General features: G+C 39.2%; 2 protein-coding genes across 3 annotated transcripts in view; one reads left to right on the top strand and one right to left on the bottom strand.

Moving 5' to 3' along the window:
• The window catches only part of ifngr1 (interferon gamma receptor 1), a 167789-nt gene that overhangs the window by 42493 nt on the left and 109383 nt on the right, over positions 1-15913 (top strand). The window lies entirely within an intron of this gene.
• The window catches only part of LOC135247750 (regulator of G-protein signaling 17-like), a 48727-nt gene continuing 44470 nt past the window's right edge, over positions 11657-15913 (bottom strand). The window contains exon 6 of the mRNA XM_064321547.1: positions 11657-15335. Within this exon, the coding sequence (XP_064177617.1) occupies positions 15147-15335 (189 nt within the window). The 3' untranslated portion in view covers positions 11657-15146. The remainder of the gene's footprint in view (positions 15336-15913) is intronic.

The raw sequence follows: 15913 nt of genomic DNA, 5'->3' as shown, positions 1-15913 counted from the left end.
GCCCCTTGGTCCCTAATCAACAGCTAACTTTTAAGTTCTCATTTACTGGACTTTTTTTTTCAACTATTCAACTTTGACCTTCCACTCAGCCTAGACAGTGCCACAGTGTCCACCTTTTTTCTGCCAAGAAACTCTAAGTGGAATGTCTCCTGGTGTATTTCCTGTTTTCTGATTACAAGGGCATCATAGTTCTGCCTTTTCTTGTTCATAAACTGTACAAAAACTGAAAAGTGATGTGATTTATGTGACTACTCATCCATCAGGTCAGCTTATTTAACTTAACTGGGTAATAATTTTATTTATTTATTTATTTGTATATGTTTGTCCTGGCTGAGACACAAACTATTCCTTAATACAATAACTGGGTTGACGCAGGTCTGGTGCTGCTTGTTTTAGGGATAGGGTTTCAGTTTCAGTTCAGTTTTATTAGTCATATGTAGGTTAACACAGGGTCAACGGTACAATTAAATGTGTTGGACAAGAAAACAGGCCAGCTCAGCAATAAGAGCGCACTAGTCATAAGATGGGGGGAGGTATAGATAAAATATAACACTATATACATAAATGAAAATGAGGATTTATGTATAAAAGTAAAAATGACAAGTGTATACAACAGTATTGCACACTGGATATGTAGCAGTCCTGGTTCAATAGCAGCAGTCATAATTGATAGTCCTGGCTCAATAACAGCAGAGCAGGGAAGCAAATATGCAATGTGGAATACTTAGATTTGTGAATTGCAAAGCCGGATGGCCTGGTGGTAAAAACTGTCCTTAAGTCTGGCCATGCTCCTGTATTGTCTGCCAGACGGTAACGAGGAGAACAGTCTGCGTGCTGGGAGGCTGTGATCCTTGATGATGCTGTGTGCCTTCCGCAGGCCCCGCTGGTGGAAAATAACCTGAATGGCCGGGAGTCTGTTGCCAATGATGTGCTGTGCCGCCTCCACTGCTCTCTATAGTGATTTACGGCTGTGGGCAGAGCAGTTCCCGTACCAGACCATGGTGCAGCCCATTAGCAAGCTCTCGATAGTGCACTTGTAGAAGTTTGTGAGGATGCTGGCTTTCAAGAGTACAAGAGGGGACTGAGCACACAGCCGTATGGTATGCCCTTGTTGAGGATCAGTAGGGTCAGTCTTACGCCGGGCACCCACCGCACGCGTAGCGTAAGCGGCGCGTAAGCAGCACGGCGAAGCAGCACGGCGGGGCGCGTAGCGTTTCTCCATTGGTTCCGTTTGTGTCGCGCAAAGGCTTGCTTAAAGCTCTATATTCATAGTAGCTCTCGCAGTCTGCAGTGGGATTACATCGTGTATTTCACGTTTGTTCACGACTGTTGATTATGGGTTAAGTGAATACTTTGGTGAGAGACCTTTTTCAGTTTGTTAATTTGGTAATATTTCGTTAACTCATGTAAATACGTGAGAAAGTAAACACTTTCAAGAATTACCATAAGCTTAAATCGCAACGTAGCCTGCATAATAATCAATCTCAAACTGTATTAATTTGTTTGCTTGGTTAACAAGCGTGCCAATTTCATGAAGAATATGTAATGATCATAATAATAATAAATAATCCGTAATCAACCATTGGGAATTCCCATGCTGTCTTGTCATTCACGTCAAAACATTTATAGGATCAGATTTAGTAAAATCAGCTAATAATCAAGATAGCGTAACAGTTTAATCTTGAAGGGATATGAACACCACAACGCCATGAACACCGGAAGCTTTGAAGTACAAGTGCAATAAAGGCTTGCTTACAACTTCATTTATAAAATAGGTGCATTTTCATCGGCAAGACCACTAAATAATCTGATTTTTTTAAAGCTCTGTGGATTATCTGATTTTTATTAACAAGCCCTTTTTGAAAGCACGGCGAACAAAGACATCGGAGAAGTCAAATAGGCTGAGCAATAGTTGGTTAAAAACTACCTTCCAATACTCGAGCTAACAAACCGCTGCTCGGTGCATTCACTTCTACGTCATTCAATAGGCTACGTCTTTCTGTGGTGTATTTTCAAATTTACCCCACCCCCTCCGCAAAATAAGATAGCAAAACTAAGTTTGCCTTTTCCCCAGGTTCCAGTTTTTTTTTTTTTTTTTTTCTGCAAGGACAATACAAAAACGAAAAGGCTTGTATTTTTTTAGCTGCTTATAAAATATCTGGGAGGTAACTAGGGACACACCCCCAGTAATATAAGGATGAAATATAAATCAGAGCATGTATACCTAGCATTTTAGAGCATATTTCTGTGTATAAACAGGCCATCGTGACGCGCGACAAGCCGAAAAAATAGAACAGAAGCGAAAAACTACGCTTCAGTTCGCTTGTGTCGCGCGAGCTTCGCAGCCGGTTCGCGACACGTTCGCATCTGGTAGAGACGACGTCGCCCGGTGCCGTTGTAATAACAGTACTTCAACTACGCTTCAGTTACGCACGTAGTGCGCTCGCGGTCGATACGCGTGCGGTGGGTGCCCGGCTTTAGTGTCACGGTTCTGCCTAAGCAAAGCCGTAATTCCCTGTAGTTTTTGTCCCGTCTTGCACTCCTTAGCTCTGTGTCCTCTGTTTGTGATTTCTGCTAGTTCTTGTTATACTTGTGTGTTTCCTATTTTGTTTTCCTTATTGTTATGGTTTAAAACCCGTGTCTGCAGCCGCAGAGTTTAAAAGACACGGACACTTGAATTGTGTGCAGCCATTCTTTCGCAATTTTAGCATCGCCGGCAAATGTTTCAAAAAAATATTGTGTACGGGTGTCTAGTATGCGCCTTTCCATACACAACCATTTTTTTAAACATTTGCCGCCGATGTTAAAATTTAAATTAAAATTGCGATGAAAAAATGGCTGCACACAATTCAAGTGTCCGTGTTTTTAAACTCCGCGGCTGCAGACATGGGTTTCAAACCGTAACACTTATCCTAGTGTTTTATTCTTTTGTCTTAGTGTTTAGTCCGTGGTTCATTCCAGTTTGTTGTTTTATGTTTCTCTGTATATCTCTTGTAAATATCTTTGTAAATATTTCTAGTTTAACTTGCACTTGTAAATACTTAGGCACAACCACAATAAAATCACTTTTGCACTATGTTCGCCTCCAAGTCTGCCTCTGCGCCCGGGTCCATATATCCTGTCTCTGATCTCGTGTCACTTAGTAGATTTATCTGACCTGAAGGAGGATTCTGAATCAGGAACAGCAAGTTTGTATGTTGCACAACTGGAAATTCCCTTTTTTAAGAACGCAAGCACGAACACTCTCAAAGGATGAATGAATGAGTGAGCCTGACAGTCAGCTAGGGAGGCTACCACTTCAAAGGCTGGTGCTTTAGGTCAAAGCCAAGATCTCTGCAGCACATTTTAATAAAAAAAGTTCCAGAGCAGGAAATCAGTCCAACAGAATACATCCACAACTGTACCATCAATGTCATTGCATAACTGAACAAGACTGTTTTTTGAACACTCAGGAATTTATTAAAATAGAGCCAGCCCTAGCCCTAAAACACCTTGAGAGCACTTTGAGTTTAGGACTTCAATTGGAAAGTAAACCTGTTCATAATACACATGCAATCTATTTCTTGCAGTGAGTGACTATTGGTTGTGAAACAAAAGTAAGTGCATGAAGCAGTCTTTCTTTGTGGAAACAAAAGTGGTACCGTTTGATGAATTGTTGAATGTTAATGGATCTGTGAGTATGTAAATTTTACTATGTATAATATGACATTTGGACCACCTGAGAAAGCAGAGGCTGTGTGCGCATACGTGTCCGCATATGTGCGTGTTAGAGATTGTCAAGACACACGCCTACTGTCTGACTGAGTCGAGACATGTCTTGTAAAAGTTAGAGGAAGCCCCTTCAGGGAAATTCAGGTGACTACATATTTACTGAAAATGTGAGTGTGGCAGGGGTCGTTTTGGGAGAGGAAATTGCAGCAATCTGGGACCCAATTAATACTGGTTAAACAGGCACAGACACCTGGGTTGCGTTAACAAATCAGCCCAGGGCTTAAAAGACATACTATGGTGAATTTTTACCTTGAAAATACTATATAGTAGCCTTCTTGAGTCTTGTCTCTGTCTTTGAGTACATTTGACGAAGTCATGCTCCTCTGCCTGTATTTCTTCTTCTAAAATATGTTTGGGACATTGAACATAACATAACATACCGATGACGAGAACAGGCCATTCAGCTCAGCAATGCTCACCATTTTCCTGACTAAATTGGATCTAACACTGTATCAAGCCTGTTCTCAAAAATCCCCTGAGTTTCTGCCCCTATTGTGTGACCTGGCAGGCTATTCCACACATTGACTACTCTCTGCCTGAAAAAATTCTTCCTAATGTCTGTACAGAATTGATCTTTTGCTAATTTCCATCTATGTTCCCCTCATTCCACTAACAGTACTCAACCTGAAGAACCTCTTGTAGTCTTTCGTCATTGGATTTGTCTTTCATACTAGGAATAAATTTGGTTACCCTTCTTTCAATCTTTTCTTCTTTCTTACAGTACGGGCCCCAGAACTGCACACAATACTCCAAGAGTAGTCAAACAATTGTACTTTTTTAAAGATAAGTATAAATTCCTTGGATTTATACTCAATACTATTGGCTATATATCCCAGCATCCTGTTGGCCTTTTTACCGCTACAGCACAGTGCCTAGAACATGAAAAACTTTGTGTCATGGTTCTGTGTTTCTGTCTCTGTTTTTCCCTGTTGGGCCGCCAGATGGCGGCACTTCTGTTTTGTGTCCTGCTCGTTCCCCTGTTGGTTAATTGTATTATTGCTTTCAATTATTTTATTATTGTTTCTGCTTGTGTCTCGTTGTTCCCACCCTGTTCTAGTTTGATTGTTAATTGTGCCCTCCTGTGTCTTGTTGGTTTTGAGTCTATTTAAGTCCTTTGTCTCCCTGACTCGGGTGCTGGTTCCTTGAGTTTCTGAATGCATTTCATGTGTTTCTGCCTGCCTGAGTTTTGACCTGCTTGTGTGTTTCTGCCTGTTCATTCCTGCCTGGTTTCTGTCCTGCCCGTGTTCTGTTCTGTGTATGTTTTGAATTTTGAGTACAGTTTTGTGTTTTTTTTTAAAAATTCTGTCATGTACGGGAGGGTAGGACCCAGACGCGGAGTGGAAAAAACACGTTTAAACAAAGACTTTACTATTAACAATAAACAAAACCGGGAACCAAAAAGAGACCACGACGGGCACTTCCAAAAAAAAACACAAAACAGAAAACTCTAAATTCAAAACACACAGAGCAGAACACAGGCAGGACAGAAACCAGGCAGGAACGAACAGGCAGAAACACACAAGCAGGTCAAAACACGGGCAGGCAGAAACTCACATGAAATGCATTGAGTCAGGGAGACAAAGGACTTAAATAGACTCAAAACCAACAAGACACAGGAGGGCACAATTAACAATCAAACTAGAACAGGGTGGGAACAACGAGACACAAGCAGAAACAATAATAAAATAATTGAAAGCAATAATACAATTAACCAACAGGGGAACGAGCAGGACACAAAACAAGTGCCGCCATCTGACGGCCCAGCAGGGAAAAACAGAGACAGAAACACAGAACCATGACACTTTGATCAACCAACACTTTCAAGTCTTCAAATCGAGCACATTCCATTTTTGTTCCTCCCATAATCCTGAATAATTTTTTTTTTCACATGCTGAACTTTACATTTAGCTATATCGAATTACCCACTTCTGGATATTGTTTAAATCTTCTTGGATTAATTTAGTAGATTCCAAACTATTAGCTGGGCCTCCCAGTTTTGTATCATCTGCAAATATGACTAATGTTCTTTCCATGTCATTGTGAAGGTCATTGATATAAATGAGGAAGGGCAGTCGTCCACTTATCACAATTCCCCGCTCAGATAATATCCCTCCTACTTCCATTAGTGTTCTACCCTGAAAGCAGTTCCGAATCCACTCAGAAATAATTCCTGTAATTGCAACGGTCTTCAACAAGTCTCTCATGTGGTACCTTATCAAATGCTTTTTTGAAATCTAAGTATATAATATCATAAGCCTTGTAATAGTCATAACACTCAGTAGCTTCTTCAAAGAACACCAGAAGGTTTGTCAGGCATGACCTTCCCTTGTAAAAACCATTTTGGCTATCACTTAGGATGCGGTTATTTTCAAGAAACAATTCTAACTTGTTTCTTGAAAATAATAGATATGATAGATTTCAGTATTTCACATGTGAAATTGCTTTTCCACGATGGCGACAGCTGAAGTTAACTAAGAAGATGAAAAGCATGTGGTGTGTTTCCTGTTAGTTGGACCTGGGTGTAACGTTACCTCTAGCTTTCCAGCTAGCTATGGTATGTTAGGTAGCTAGATAGGTGAAGTTGGGTACTCGAGATGAGTGAGCGGGGTTGAAGATGGAGGGGGAGACTTACTTGATTGTAAACACAGGACCACAGTTGGCTATACAATCCTGCATAGTATGCCTTTCAAATTTTGCTTTCCACAGTAAGTGTCTGAGACCAAAATCTGCCCACCAAGAGAGCGTGAAACAGACTGAAACTGAGCTGAAAAGCTGTCTCAAGATCCCATGAGAGTCAACGGTGAAGATTTCTCTTTATTTATTTTATTTTGTTTAAGCAGCCTCTCTCGCTTGTACTGGTTTGGTGTCCCCATGTATCTCTGGTCATCAAACCATTGTTCCATCCAGGTCTACCTAATTTACCAGTTCCTATTTGTGAAATTGCCTACTAAATTGTCTATTAATAAAACGTTATTAATCCTATTTTCTTTATGAGGGCACTGTCAGTCAGGGCCCTTGGAAACGTCCTAATTCCCACCCCATACATCATGGCACCACTGATTCTGCACACGCCGGCCTCATCCAAGAATTGGTTAACTGACCACGAAATTATTGTTTTCATGCTCTTCCTGGTCTTCAACCTGCCTAAATTCATACATATCACACCACTTTGAACACCCTTCATTGGCTTCTAGTGGGTTCAATTCAACTCACACTGGCATGCCAAGCTTCAAATGGTACTGAACCTTCCTACCTTAATTACACTATACATTCCAACCAGACCTCTCCATTCAGCATCCTCTTGCCAGCTGGCTGCCAAATCTCTCTGTTTATCTAGCAGGCTCTCCTCACGGACCCTGCTCTTCTCTACCCTCTCCCCCTGATAGTGGCCCCAGTCAGTCAGGAAGGCAGTATTAATATCTGTTTAACAGTGGCATTTATATGATTAAATCTTTGCATATCCCTAGCTTGTGGTGTTTGCTTACCATCTAAAATATACTTTGTAGTTCACTGAAATGTCACGGTTTGGGGTGATAACACCATTTCTTATCCATCTGCGCCATTCTTTCATTTATTATGGCAATTGTTTTTCTGCGCCTTTTCTTCAGTTATTACGGCCATTAAGTGTCCTTCATTTCCTTGATTGAATTATACGCATGCAAATCTCTTTTTACTGTTTGCACCTATTGGCTTTCTATTTAAACCCCTAGCAAACCGATAAGCTTTGCTTCAGTGTCAACTTGCGTTACACGAAAGCCGGTAACTTAGTCAGTTTGGTAATAGGTTTAGTTGTTTTGATCAGTACTAGATCAGTCCCGCTTCTACGTCCTTTGATTTATGCGAAGATTTACTGCGGAACTGAATTTTGAGATTATTAGATTGGGGGCTACTAAATTAGCACTAAGTTTTACTCATTTCTACAACTCTCTTGTGGTTCTTTTGACAGTCCTCTGTGCGAGGGCTGCTCTCAAAGTTCTCACGTCCACCAATCTATTCAGACTGTTGTTTTGTTTTCGTATACTCAATCTCATAAAAAACACGTTTTCAACGTACAAAAATGCCAAGTTACTCAAAAGTATTGATATCAAAATGACGCCAAGTTACGGTACTACAAACAATATAGGTTATCTTGCCTCACCGAAATTAAATAAGATGTATTCCAAAGCAATACTACCCAATATTTCCTCAGTTCTTTCAAGTCACTTGGCCCTGTGTGTATAAGCATGCAGTACATGGACAGGCCAAACATGTGTGAATGGCTTTCTCACAGTCAAGATTGATTGAATAGGCGTCTATATGTCCAATTTGTATTGGTATGTATGTATTTCGCTGCCCAGCCTTTCTGTTGCATGAATGTTTCTTGGTATAAATGTCTGTTCGTAAAATTTGAATGTAACATGCTGTGAGGGAAATGTCCCCATGGGGATAAAGAAGTTCTCTATGTATGTATGTACAATATGTATTTTACATGCAGTATTTATTGTACGTAACAAATATACAATCACTTGTACATGTACTCAAATTCAGTTCAGAAGCAAGTGTAAACATATGTTTTCTGGAGAAATATGCTTCCTGTAGTTACTCATCAGCAGTTTTGTACATGAATTTCAATGTGTTCCATGAGTCAATTCGAAATATTTGACTCTTTGATCTTACACAAAGTTTGCATGACATTGTAAAATGGTATGATTACAAAACACAGGGCCAAGTGACTTGAAAGAACTGAGGAAATATTGGGTAGCATTGCTTTGGAATACATCTTATTTAATTTCGGTGAGGCAAGATAGCCTATATTGTTTGTAGTACCGTAACTTGGCGTCATTTTGATATCAATACTTTTGAGTAACTTGGCATTTTTGTACGTTGAAAACGTGTTTTTTATGAGATATCATTTTTTTGCAAAGCGTTTTATTATGAGAGTGAGAAATGCGAAGTGACCCTGTAAGAAACGGTTGTGGATTATGGCTGTCCTTGAGTGAATTTGTACAGTCTGATGGGCGTGTACTGTTTAGCGGTTTCGGTTTGCTATATATGTAAAACAGTGGCTGTGACAAAGGGTGCGGTGGTGTGTAAGTGTAAACGCAGGTGAAATATGGCCAGTGTATGTACTCACGGACATCCAACAAGCCTTGATTGAGAAAAGAATCAGCAAGCCCGTAGAATTAGAGCTGCCTAGGTCGCAACTTGTGTACCCTGCTGTCCTGCTCCATTGTCTGTTATTTCGTGGAGATGCACTTTTAGTGTTTGTAAGGTTTATAAGGCATTTTGATAGGCTTATCTGCAGGTGGGAATCCTGTTCGCTGTTTTGCTAAGCTAGAACCGGAAAACTTGATACTGGAGAATAGGAGCAGACGCATATGTCCCAGTAGGCTTTGCATATGAGAAAACAACAACAGCATGAGAGAAATGAGGATGAAATGATGAAATTGCGTAGTTGAAACAATATGTTTTTAGCAGAATGGGCATGTAGGTGAAGGTTTACATGATGACAGACTATAGTGCGGGGTAAATAAAGTGGCCATGAGCGAGCTTAGTTTCCTTATGGAATGGTATATATAACAGTCGGTGTAAAGCATTAGCTGGTAAAGTGGAGGGTTAAGTAACGTGTGAAGTCTATTGCACTAATGTGCTTTTCTCATGTTCAGTACTAGTAGTTATACTTATATGTGAGTCATGAATTTAAATGTAATGTTTTAATGGGGAGTTGCAGAACGTAGCTACATACGCAGTAATTGTTTGTATGTGGCTAGATAGAGAACAGGGCAAGGTAACATGAATGTAGAAACGTGGCGTTTGCTGATAAGAAGGTTTTGTAAGGTAGCCAAGTGAAGAAATATAGTTAGTAGAAATGGCACAGCGGTGAACTGGTGTAACTTTTTAATAAAAGGAATACATTTGCTGTCATGAAATGCATATGAGTGGCCGTGAGTGAGTTTTAGTAAAGCAAATATAAAAGCGTAAGAAAATGTTAGTGTAAAAAAGGAAATTATCTGCCTGAGGGCGAGGCGGGATTCAATCCTTCAACCGGAGGGTTACCAGTCTGTGACTTTGTTAATGCAACATAGCTATGCAATGCGTGAAATATCATTAGCAAACCTGTCCGTGGTTTTAAAGAACACAGGCCAGTAAGCACAGAAGAGCTCCCATTGAATCCATGTGGCTTTGCAATATTGTAGCCGGTTAATAACTGAACGTGCAGACGGTACATCATAATGCAGTGTATAAGTTCGGTGAACGGCGGGTAGATATGGTGCAAAAGCAATAATTGAGAAGTAGCAGACAATTATTAGTGAGGGTAAAAGCAGGTTAAAGAAACGTGTCCCTAGCTGGGCTTGAACCAACGACCCCATGTTCCCAAGACTGTAGCCTGACCCACTAGGCCACAGGCAGATTAGCTGCTAGAACTGGAAATGTTTCAGAGTAAAAAGGTATGGCTATTTTGCGTGTGTACGTTTTGATTGGGTCATGAGGGTGAGGATTTGGCTGGTGTCCGTAAAATGTCCAATGGGGAGACATGTTGTTAGTGGGATAGGCGGCAGGAAAAATAAGAATGAGAAGAACATGAAGAAAGAGAAGAAGGAGAAAACGCAAAATCCCCTTAGTTTGGGGCTTTATTGTGTGGACATGTGAAGTTGTTTATGAAATCTGTCTGTTGAAATGGGGTCAGAATGTACAGAATGTAATGTTTTTAAGGGCTGAGTGTCTGTGGCTGTTGTGGTTATTCCTGTGGGGAACCCTGAAAAGTGCCAAACTCTCGGTGCTGTATAGGTATGGGACATGCCCCTGCCAAGGCGTAACTTGGCGGGATGGCATACCTGCCATCCCAATACTCCTTAAGCCTTAGTTTCTTCACTCTGTATTCGGGTCATTAAAGCTTTTTCTTTGGGATAGTCTCCCATAGGAGTATTGTTTTTCTTTTTGTCTACTTTTCCCCTATCCTTTTGTCTTTAACGAGATTTAGTGGTTATTCCGCCCAGGTGGATAGCTTAAAGTATCCTGCTCAGTCGCGTTTGGTCTCCCTAATTCCCCACTCCCTCACATAAAAGCATCTGCTAAATGACAAAATCATAATAGTGAACAAAAAAGTTAAAAGCTTGTATAAGCTATCCTGGCATTACATTTGTAATTGTTTACATTCTAAACCATTTATAGAAAAGTATGAACAATACTTATTAATAACTGCCCTGCAATAAGTCTATGCACAAGAAATCATAAGAAGCCCCATTTCTGAAAGCATGGCAGGTGCAACGTTTGAGTTACCCTTTCCACATGATGAAATATGTCAGACAGACAAGCGTAGAAGATGACTACAAAAATGAAAAACATAATACAAAGTGTAAACCACCCTGGATGAAAATGTCACTGCACCAGGTGCTCAGATGCACTCATCCCTTGAGAAAATGTGATTCCACATTTTTGGCATAATATAAAATCCAGAGTCAAATGGAAAGTGGGCACTCAGAGTTCTGCTATATTCAGTAAATCTTCTAATTAAGTACAATACCATATATGAGAAGTTTGAAGTTGTCCCACTTCTTTGGGGGGGACGGGGGACTGCAGTGTGAGTGTGTAACAGATTGAACAGAACAGGCAACCCAGTGTGTGTTTGGTATTTGTGTTGAACTTAAAACATCTTTGTTAAAGTGTCTCACATAGCCCTTAAAACACATTATCCTCAGTACAATCACAGCGGCTACACTTTTTAAGCCTTTCAGGTTCTGCTCTGCATAAAGTTATCGTACATTAAGTGTATCCTTACAATTGTAATAAATGAATACTACACAATTGAAGAAACGATTAGTTATCTGTAAACATCTGTTCTAGAGAAATATTTTACATTTACAGAGACCTGCTGTCTTACCAAGATTTCATAACACAGCCACAATTCAGAAAGATATACATTTATTAAAAGCCAAACTTCAAAAATGCTTTAAACATCACATATGCATACACTATATTATCTATATAGTATACACTATTTCACATACTCTTGATATATATAATTGTAGATACAAATAAAATGAATGTGAAAACTTCCTTAACTTGATTAAATCAGCAAAGGGCATTGTGAACCATGTTCTTTGCAGTAGAGGCAGAAAGCTCTCCAAACTGTTCCTTTCGAAAAAATATTTGCATAGGCAAAATGAAGCTAGCCCTTAGACAGTACATTTCCTGAATTCTTTAAACCTATTACTAAATATTTTTTTTCCAGCAGAACACAATTTCGCAAAGAACAAGAGTCAGTTTCTCTTGAAATCATATCACGGCACATAGGATTGTTCTCTATGCACATTTTGTTTACAGTGTTGGGCTTCAAGTAATTCTATATATAAGCTGTTCACAACAACTAGACGTGTATTAGATGTGCTAATATGGGAGGTAGTACTAAATCATATGTAAAGTATAATGACAAACCTTGTGTTACAAAGTAAGGCCAGCATTTCTCTGGTTACAAAAGATACCATACAGTATTTTAAAAAATAATGTCAATAAAACCTCTGTCAAGATACTTAATCTTTCATTCCAATTTATCCATTCTAACAGATACAGTGCTATGTAACATTTGACTATCTGTACATTTTGTTATTATTGAGCAGAAAGTTGAAACAAAAGGACACCAATGAAATGAAACAAATGAAAACAACAGAGAGAATAGGATATGCAAACAAGGGAATGCAATATGAAAATCTGTGACACTTTATCCCATTAAAAAGCATATACTGTAGTAAGCCTGTGTGGCCATGAACTTTGCTGTCTCCAGAGTGTCACACTCTTTGTAGTCAGTTATTTGGTTAAAATGACTGGTTTCCGTTTCCAGTCATATCCCTCAGGGACTGTCTACAATTTCCTAGTAAACTTTGTGGAAATGCACCAAGATTTAATTTGATGTATCAGCCTCTCCATTCAATAGGTTTACACCATGTTAGGTTTATTTATAACTGGCAAAATATTTAGCAGTTCATAAATCATGACACAATTCAAATGGATGTAATCTGAATTTTTTTTTTTTTTTGAAGGATCAATAACTTCATATTAAGCAGGCAATTAAACAGTATATCTGCAATCCACTATTATAGTAATGTATTTACTCATAGTCAGTGTTGGCCAAATGCATGCAATTGCACACATTATTGGATGATCCTAGGCTACCATTCCCCTTCTGAATTTAGCCTCAGCTACCACTACATAGCATTGACATTAAAACTAACCATGTACTGAACCTCAAATGAAAGGAATATAGCATGTTGCGTAACAATGTTCAGTAGTTTGCAGTTTCACAGTCCATATTCATATAACTATACAACACAATATAGTGAATTTGAAAATGAAAGGTGAGAACAGTTTGTCTTAATAAAAGAGATAGACAAATGCTGTTTCAATAGCACTACTGTGGATATTGGGAACCGGTTTCATATAATTATTCAAATTTTTCATTTTTAAGATGAATACTTTACACATGCAAATGTTTTACATTAGCACTGGAAATGGCAGGCATACTGTAGATGAATGACCACCAAAAACATGTCAATTTCACTTGTCACTGGTCCTGAGTGCATAAAGAACACATTTCAGGTCCAGTGGCTACAATCCAGCAAGAAATCATGTGATGAGCTAAAGTAATTTGTGGGCTCTGTCACCTAGTTTACAATTACATCCATAAAAATAAAATTAATTCCCAAACATACACCATAGTATAAATATCTTAACAGGTAGTTTTAACACTAACCTGCACCGCCCGTTCACATACATATACAGTTCAGTTATTCTTTTCCATAAACTGGCCAACCCCAATCTTTAGTTAGTCACAAATGAATGTAGCTAGTTAGCTTGGGCAACACAAAGTCTGCTGTTAAAATCTGTTTGCATGTTGCTGATCAGGCAACTTTAGTAATATAGGGTATGGAACACAGCATACCTCCATTCAAATTACAGTACAACGTTACTGTAATCAGGCTTACCTGAGGCTGTATTTTGTGCATTGCAAGCTTGGCGAATGTACTGTAGTCCTGTGTTGCAGACCTCATTACTGGCCAAATCCTTAAACAATCCTAATCAACTTCTGCCATCACCGATCATGAATTTACAATGTCCTCCGCTCAGGGGACATAAAATGGGGGAAGGCCAAAGGACATGATCAGTTAAAAATACCACAATGTGTGTTTGTAGGTGCTTGCATAGACATTTGTGCACTAGCATTTTCTGATGCCTTCTGCTTTGTTATCACTGAGAACAAAATATTCCTTTCCCCGAATGTTAAACATCAGCTGTGACACAAACTTCAAGTTCCTTTTCATAGCATATTGAATTCAGAATTTGGCTTCCAATTCAAAATGAAAGCCCATTGCACTTATAGAATGTCCTGCTTGCAGGTCAAGTGTACATTCCATAGCCAAAAGCATTACTAAACATTTTTTTTTACTTTACACAGTAAGCATACATTTAAAAAAAAAAAACTACCAAAGCAGTACATAAAACTAACCAATGAAACTATGTTACCTCCACCATCTCATCATGTCCTGTTAACTGTGAATAAATGAACTGCTCTGCCACCTGAATCTGATTCTTACCTTTAAAAAAACAAGGCAATTTAATTATGTTGTTGCTAATCCTATCTCTTTGTTAACATATCTACACTAGAAAAACAAAAAACAAGTATGGAAACCAGTTGCCATGGACTGTCTAAAATACATTTGAGATTTAATTCATAATACTAAACACAGATTGGATTTTTAAAAATCCTAAGCCCTCATGCTCCTGTGCTTTAAATGTTTTGCTCTGGGCAAGAAATCACAGGAAGGAATCATAGAGAACTTGGAACAGCTCTTATTCCCTTTTCTTAAATAAAGGCTGTAGGGATTTTTACAATATAAAATTATTTTCGTAATATACATGCTCTCTCCAACTACTTTGTAATTCTAGCCCTTGCTTTGCTGTTGTATTCTAAATGGATAGGTTGAAAATAAGGAAAAACATCAGACACTAAATCCCATCCAAATTGTGCACTTGATAAGCCAGTGCTAACAATACAACCATACATATGCTCAAACATAATTTCCCATAATTCCTTGCAACCCATTGTAATTTCTGCCAGAAAACAGAATTTCTGAAACCTTCTTGCATGCAAAATCAATGTTAGAAAACAAAACTCATCACAGTCAAGGTCTTTGACTTTGATAATATAAATAAAGTGAAAAATAGAACTCATTTTTAAAGCCAGGCTCATAGAAGAAAGATATAGAGGTATTCCTTTCTTCCATTTCTTCTTTTCAGAGTTGTCTGAGAGGTTTCTAATTAAGTTTACCAGTAGGAAAGGGCATTTAACATTGGTTTACAAAAAGGATATATATAAGTTTTTTTGAAGATGAAAAATTTGTTCAAGTTTCCAAATGTGTACTGCTCTTGCTGTCCACGAGCTTCCTATAAATGGAGGAGTTGAGAAAGCGGGGGAAGGAGTCTCTCTGCATCAGGGTGTAGATCTGTAACTGGGCCTCCTGATAGAGCTCACTGCTGGGCTCTGCCAGGTGCTTATTGATGTTTTCTCGGACTCGCGAATCAAGGCTGACCTGTCAGAGAAAAATATTAGTGAGAATCAGTATGTTCCCCTGAAATACTACAGCAATAAGTATCTTGATTATAACATAGGACTGTCAAGACTAGGAGACTGCCATTTGAGGGGCGATTTGTCTCTGCTTGCTGGCTCCATCCTCTGGTCAACATGGGGCATTGCACACAACCGCAAAGGAGAAAGTGTGCACACCTGAAGGCAGTTGGGCAATGGCCTGGCAATAAACCACACCAGACCTCTCAGGATGAATACCAGGGTGGGAAAGTGTAGAGGGCGAATGGAAAGAAACAGCATGAAAGAGACTGCTTGTTGCGTTTGGGCAGAGACCTTTTTTTTGGGCAGACTAAAGGTCAGCCCCTGCACTGGAACTGGACTATGATTCTGGATTTGTGATTCATTTATTTATTTTTTTTTAAGTCGTAGTAACTAGCTTATCTGGCCACTTATAGAGAAGATGGAGCCAAAGGCAGGCTCTAAAATTTGATGCGCGGTGAACGTTCTGGCGCAAAATGGCTGCTGCACATCACACAGATGCTAAACATTGGTGGTGGCTGAGGTGAGTTTCCCCCTCTTCAC

The sequence above is a fragment of the Anguilla rostrata genome, chromosome 2 (assembly GCF_018555375.3).
Source record: "Anguilla rostrata isolate EN2019 chromosome 2, ASM1855537v3, whole genome shotgun sequence".
NCBI classification, from domain to species: Eukaryota; Metazoa; Chordata; class Actinopteri; order Anguilliformes; family Anguillidae; genus Anguilla; species Anguilla rostrata.
The sequence above is the reverse complement of the archived record's forward strand: the minus strand, read 5'-3'. Positions and strand labels throughout refer to the sequence as shown.